Source organism: Octopus bimaculoides, chromosome 7 (assembly GCF_001194135.2).
Source record: "Octopus bimaculoides isolate UCB-OBI-ISO-001 chromosome 7, ASM119413v2, whole genome shotgun sequence".
In the NCBI taxonomy this organism is placed as follows: Eukaryota; Metazoa; Mollusca; class Cephalopoda; order Octopoda; family Octopodidae; genus Octopus; species Octopus bimaculoides.
In genome coordinates this window covers 65,624,479-65,631,725 of record NC_068987.1, presented here as the reverse complement: position 1 = coordinate 65,631,725, position 7,247 = coordinate 65,624,479, and the positions used below count along the sequence as shown (strand labels likewise).

Genomic DNA, 7,247 nt, shown 5'->3' with positions numbered 1-7,247 from the left:
TATATAATGGGTATATTATTTCTCATTCATGAGTAATGAACCTGAAACTGAAATAGTAAAATGGTAATGATATTAATTTCATCACTTTAAGAATTCATTTAGTGAATATATTTTCCACTGCCAAAAAAATATATTAATAAACAATGACCAATTTCTGCTCCATCGATTATGCTTGTTCCCTGGTATTCACGCTGAAAAATTACGCAGTAACATTTGGAATATATTACATAACTAGCAACAAAGTTCAATTATACAAATTTGGATACTGTAAGCAGTGTTTGTCAGCATTTTGCATCATTGTTCTCTGTTCCAAGAAAGTTCTCTGCCTACTCGAATACCAACCATGTTTTCCCCTCCCGAAACTGCCTAATACCGTTAGAATTGAAAACGTGAGTACTAATTCATACAACAAAGCTACAATGAAAAAGATAGATAAGGCCAAAATACCATTCAGACGATAGAATTAGATGCAAAGACTCATTATAATCGTCTCTTATTGTACAGCCAGAGATGTGAACATTCACGTGTTGTTCATAAGTGTTTTGTTATTGCTTTACATTGGATTACTGCTCAAATACTTGGGATGGCACTTGAGCTCTTCTGAATAATTAACAAAACACCACTGAACCACACGCAGCAACTCAATGTCGCTAACACATTGTTTCCTATTTCTACTTCTATTATTACTATGACAACAATATATTGCATCCCTGGACTATCTATTTGCATACCTCCAAAATTATGATCCACCAGACCAAACTGTATCTCTACCGTTCGTTAAACCTGCTATATTTTATCTCCCAAGCCTTGCATTAAACAAATTTCACGTTTCTTCTTTCTCAGAATAGCTACCTCTGCAGTTCCAAGAATGACTCAGGACGATTGGTATCACCTGTCAGCTAAATGTGAGCCTTTACTTTAAAGCAATGTTCTCAAACTTTTAGAAGTCGAGGCACACTTGAAGCCTTACAAAAATTGCGGCACACTACACACAAAATGCTAAAAAATTTAAAGAAATACAGAAATAACTGAAAGAAGGTTATATCCTTTTATTCATCATTTATTTTGTGCTGATGAGAAGTATGAGCCTAGTGTGTCTTGGCAATGTTTTCAACGTTGGGACGTATGTATGATAAGCAAACTCTCATTTCCTCGTCAATAGACTGAAGGTTTGTTCTCTTTTTGCACTTGATGTTGGTGTGAGTGGAAAATCCTAATTCATATAAATATGATGTTGAAAATTGCAGTAAAATGGCTAGCTTTTTCGGATATTGACTGGTATTCTTCTCTGATTGAAATCCAAACTTTTTCAAGACTAGATTCCTTATATTTAATCTTCAATCTACTATCGGTGGATATAACTGCTAGTTCTTCTTCTTCGGTTAATGTTGAACTAGCATCATCTGAAATTTCTATGAACGAATTTCGAATCCAAGCGTATTGCTCAGTGATGGAAACTAATAATTTAATTTATCTTTCAAATTCGTCAAATGTTCAAGTATTAAAGGCAAGATATCACTTTTGCAGGTTCTACTTATCAAGAGAAACATTTCCAAATTACACTCAGAAGCTCTTTTCATCCAGATAAGTAGTTTTTTTTTTCTGAAATGCTTTCATTTTATCAGTAGATGTCAAAATATTTTCTTCATTTCCTTGCATGCTAGTATTCAAAATACTGAGATGCTGAAATATATCAGCCAAATACACTAATCTTCTAATCTAAAATTTACATCGAAGGAGCTCACAAAAGTGGTTTTGTTCCATTTCTTAAAATAATTCAGTAGCTCTTGTCATAGCTCATCCATATCGATACAAAACTGCTCGAATAAACGTGACCTTACTGGTCTTGTATTTATATAATTTACAAATTCAACAGCTTGATTCAAAACTTCTTTTAATTTGTCTCCTAATGTTTTTGTCATCAATGCTTCTCTATGAAGAAAGCAGTGAGTTATGACATTTTCATTTTGCTTTTTTACAAAAGATGTAAGGCCCTTAACGCAGCCTACCTTTGATAGAGCTCCATCTATACAAATGCCGACACACGACTTCCATGATATTTGCCATTTGCACAGGTAATTAATCAAAATGTTGGAAATATCTTCGCCCTTTGCATTCGCACTTAATTCTTTGCAAAAAAGAAATTGATTTATAATTTGATCTTCATCAAGAAAACGAATAAATGTTAAGAATTGCGCTTTGCTGGCATTGTCTGTTGACTCATCGGTTTCTAATGCAAAATCTGAAAACTGAAGTTTATTACTACAAATATTTTTCTCGATACTAAATGGCATTTCTAGAATACGTTTGTGGACGGTATCGTTGGACAGAGGGATCTTATTCATTTGTTTTGCTGCTTCATTTCCCAGCATTGTCTTTACAATCTTCTTACACACAGGCAGAATGAGTGATTCGCCTAAAGTATGAGCTTTCATATTTTGTGCTATCAGTTCTGAAACTTCGTAAAGAAGAGATTTGAACTTTTTCAGAAGTCGTCATTATACTTTCGAAAGAGTTTCCTGATTTCGTCTGTTGTTCTCACAATCTTTTGAAATAACTTATAGATTTACCTTGTAAATGAGAGTACTTAGCTTTAAAATGCTTGCTCAGTTTACTAGGAACCAATGATTAATTTGACATTTTACATCCACATAGCGGCAAAGGATCATCAATATTTCCAGTCCAAGGAAAACCAAATCCTCAATAACTTTCGTCGTATTTGCGAGTAGACCACGCTTTAGCTCTCTTACTGGAACTGATTCCGCTGTATTCACTTCTGGAATCACATTCACGTTTCTGTTTTAGAAATCTATCCATTTGTATGGGTGTATTATTGCATATTTATCTGAAACTTTTATATATATCGTTTAAAGTTTTAGATAGGTAGATATATATACCAGTGACAGGAATATGTGTCACGAAAAAAACTTTGGACTATTTATCACAACACTTCAACTTGCAGAACCTATTATTTCTACTGTCACTGCTACACTACAGCACGGCTTTGAGCAGCCGCGCTTGCTCACCAGTACAAAACTCGTTTGAACGAGTTTACAACGTGTATAAAACCTTCTTCCAGGCAACCAGCTGTTGCTTGCTGGATATCTTTCCACTCTTAACATAATACTAATGGTCTGCTGTAAAGAACATTTCAATGCTGAAGTGAGGATATAATTTACTATAAATTCATTTTTTATCATCACTGATATCTACCTAGATCCTAGAATTTCGTGGGGCTCACCTAAGCATGCCTCCGGGCGCACCAGTACGCCCGGGCACACCTTTCGAGAATCACTGCTTTAAAGTAATGTATAATTACATTGAACCCTATGACGATTCATATCGTATGATATCGAGTTGTCAGATAAATTCGTTCGGTTTATTTATACGCTAATCTTTACTATTCATCAACAATATTAACAAATCAATTAATAATTTAATCTTCTTTATATTTTACCATTTCTTGCCAAAATTCCACTAGCTTGTCAGGTCTTGATGGTAGAATCATAGGGTCTTAAGTCGAAGACTTCATCGAGTAACGTTTTCAGATGCACATCGTTGTTGAACGAAACACATCGCAGACTGTTTAACAGCTACTGGAACCGATAATAATCTGAAGGTGTTATATCAAGAGACTACCGAGTGTACGCCAGGACCTTTCAACCGAACTCTTGAATAGGATTTTGGTCAAATTAGTGACTTGGGACTAGCGTTATCGTGTTGCGGAAGCTGATCGGATCGTTTTAGTTGAAATGCCTCGTTGAGCTGTTGCATTTGCTGAACGTAATGCTCTGCATTGAGCAAGAAGTTGCTTTCACACATTTCGTAGTGGATTATCCCTTTCAACTCTACCAAACTCAGATCATTTTCTTGTGTGGTTTCAGGTCTGGTACGGCTCGAGGTTTTACTTCCTTTTCAGGACCTATCCTTTCTTCTGCTTTACATTGGCCTAAATGCACAATTTTTCATCACTGGTGACAATACTATAAAGAAATCTCTGTTTGTGTTCGCACGTAGTCTGGTAGCAATAAAGGTGCGGTGGAGTTTGTCACTTTTGTTCAGAGCGTGTACCGCCCATACACCGATTTTTTAGATTTCATCCATTAAGAAGAAGTGACTGGCGACAGTGTAACGAAAGCATCCTATCAATTAGGCTAAACCACTTGTGGATTGGCGTGGAAATTCGAAGAAGAGATTGCTCAGTAGATCCTCATTCAACTGAACTTGTTGGTCGGAAGGAGGAATTTATGTGAAGTCGAATTTCCCTTCCTTGAAGCTTGAAAGCCATTTCTGTACCGTTCTTTCAACAGTAATGCCTTCTCCATACACAGCACAAATGTTGAGTGATTATGGCAATTTTCGAACTTTGACTGAAAACGAAGAAAAGCCGATGTTGAACGTGTTCATTTTATTCTACTTGTTACTCCATCGTCACATGTCTGAAATAATGTAAAATTTATTCAAATTTTAAAAATCATAAACAGAAGTTGTAGAGAAAGAACAGAGCTAGAAAAAAAGACATAAGGCACTTCGATACAAATATTTTTCGTGTTAATTAAAATAAGATTGGAAAGAAATGATTGAATTTATCTGGCAACCCAATAATAACCAATCGTGGCACGAGAGATGTAAAATAATGTCAACCAAGATTCGAAACATGTTTCCCAAAATTTGTCTCCATGGAGATATATTGCTTTGCTTTACGACATTTGTTTTAATTAATCTGATAGCATTAGCTGCAGACTCACAGGCTCCATATATTGGATGAAAACACGAAAATTGGATATTGTGACGTCATTGCTGTTGTTGTTACTCTTTAAGCCCAGATTAAAACTGATTAAACAAAACTAATGATCAAAGCATTCCAGCCCGGATATATTCTTTATTCTTTTACCCTTTTACTTGTTTCAGTCATTTGGCAGCAGCCATGCTGGAGCACCGCCTTAAAAGGTTTTTATTAGTCGAAGAAATCGAGCCCAGGGCTTATTATTTTGCAAACCTAGTACTTATTCTAGCGGTCTCTTTTGCCGAATCGCTATATTACGGGGACGTAAACACAAAAACATCGTTTGTCAAGTGATGGTGGGGGAGACAAACACAGACACTTAAATACACAGACACACACACTGACGCATACACACACATGTATATATATATATATATATATATATATATATATATATATATATATATATATATATATATATATATATATATATATAAGCTTTGGTTAGCCCAATGCTATAGTAGAAGACAATTGCTCAAGGTTCCACGCAGTGGGATTGGACCTGGAACCGTGTGGTTGAGAAGCTACATGCATCAATGTTTTCTTTCTGTTACTAGACGATAAGATGCGCATTTAGAAAATGTGGCTTCTATTTCTAGCTAGATCAAGCGACCACTTACTACTTACTTCATCATCTTCCTTGTTAATGTCAATAAGTGATTGCATCTATAATACACCCCCAAAGAGAAATTGTGTCAAGCGAGAATTGAAACCGTTTTTAACTGTTTCAGAGTTTAGCTCCTAATCTATAGATTTCGGCCTCATTAAGCTGCTAATGTTTTCATTTTCATTAGGCACGAAATCCCCATGCCATTAAAATGATAATATTGACAAATAGCAATAGAACTATACCGCACCATATAACACAGTGTAATAAGGATACGAAAGCACATAGTAGCTATTAGCTTTTGATCAAGATATTACTAGAAAGGAACAAAGGTCAACTCTTAATATACTTCCGATATGTGTTTTAAGTTCATTTGAATTCTTGTCAGATTGCTTGCTGCTGAACATCCTATAACTATTGCGTCTCATTGAAATAATGCATTCCGTTCGCGCTTCCTTTATCCATTTATAATGCATCGACTTCCTCTCTATCAAAGGGAATTTCTTCCAATATTTCCAATCTTTCTTTGAACAGATATTCGTTTTGTAGCGACGTAATCCCAGCTTTCTCCAGCCAATAACTACATTTTTCATAACTTGATTTCATTAACTTTTTCTTTCGTTCTTTTTCTCTCTCTTTCTCGCTCTTTTTCTCTCTCCTCTCTCTCTATCTCTCTCTCTCTCTCACTCACTCTCTTTCACAAGAAGTGTTCTGGTAAATTGAAGGAAATAAATAGTAAGTTACGTTGTATAGATAATGCCTAGGGTAAATTTGAAAAGCCGTACTATGAGAATGGACTAATTTCTTCTTGGCAAGTCAAACTAACCTAACCATAGAATAAATCTTTCTTAGACTCAGGACCTCAATTGCATTTAAAGACATGTAATAGAATTAACTCATGAAACGTAACTCATAGAATAGCAGACATATTGGTCAGTACATCCAACACTGAAAATGAAAGTGAAAGAGGTAGTAGTAGTAGTAGTAGTAGTAGTAGTAGTAGTAGTAGTAGTAGTAGTAGTTGTTGTTGTTGTTGTAGCCGGAACAGCTGTAGTAGTAAGAGCAGCAGCATCACCAGCAATAGTCGCTGCAGCAGTAGTCGCTGCAGCAGCAACAACAGTAGTAGTAGAAGTAGTAGTAGTAGTAGTAGTAGTGGTAGTAGTAGTAGTAGTAGTAGTAGTAGTAGTAAACGTTAGTATATGGAAACTGAAATGTTCTGACGTCGCTTAAAGAAAACAGTTCTCTTGCCATTAGATTATCGATTTTGTTTTTTTTTTAGTTATTTTCTTTTAAATTTAAACATTATTTGCTTCGTCTCTACTGTACTACATTCAACACGAAACATGTATGGTTTCACTTCCATTAACGTTTCTATAACTATCAATTCATTCCTACACTGCCACCACTACTACCACCACCACCTCCACCACCAATACTATCACATTTCAATTGTCATTTTAATTTCGAGTGGTTTAAACAAATTGTGCTTCGTCTTCGAAACTAGCTAGCTAATGAGGGCAACCTATTGAATCAACTTTATCAATTTAATGATAAAACATATATGAAATATGATATGCTTTCAAAGTTCTTTGTTCATACACACTGTGTACGGGTGAATGTATAATATGGGCACGTGTGTGTGAGAATGTGGTGTGTGTATGTAGATGTGTATTCACATAGATGCCTATACACAGAAATAAATAAATATATATATTTAGAAATATAGATAGCGAGAGAGGGGGAGAGATATGAGTATCTATCCATTTCTCTCTCTCTCTCTCTATCTCTCTCTCTCTCTCTCTCTCTCTCTCTATATATATATATATATATATATATATATATATATATATATAT

General features: G+C 35.2%; 1 protein-coding gene across 1 annotated transcript; it reads right to left on the bottom strand.

The window, feature by feature from the left end:
• Positions 1-1,790: 1,790 nt before the first annotated feature.
• Positions 1,791-2,435, bottom strand: LOC106877894 (zinc finger BED domain-containing protein 5). The gene has a single exon (XM_014926941.1). The coding sequence runs from the start codon at positions 2,433-2,435 to the stop codon at positions 1,791-1,793; it is 645 nt and encodes a 214-aa protein (XP_014782427.1).
• Positions 2,436-7,247: the final 4,812 nt, after the last annotated feature.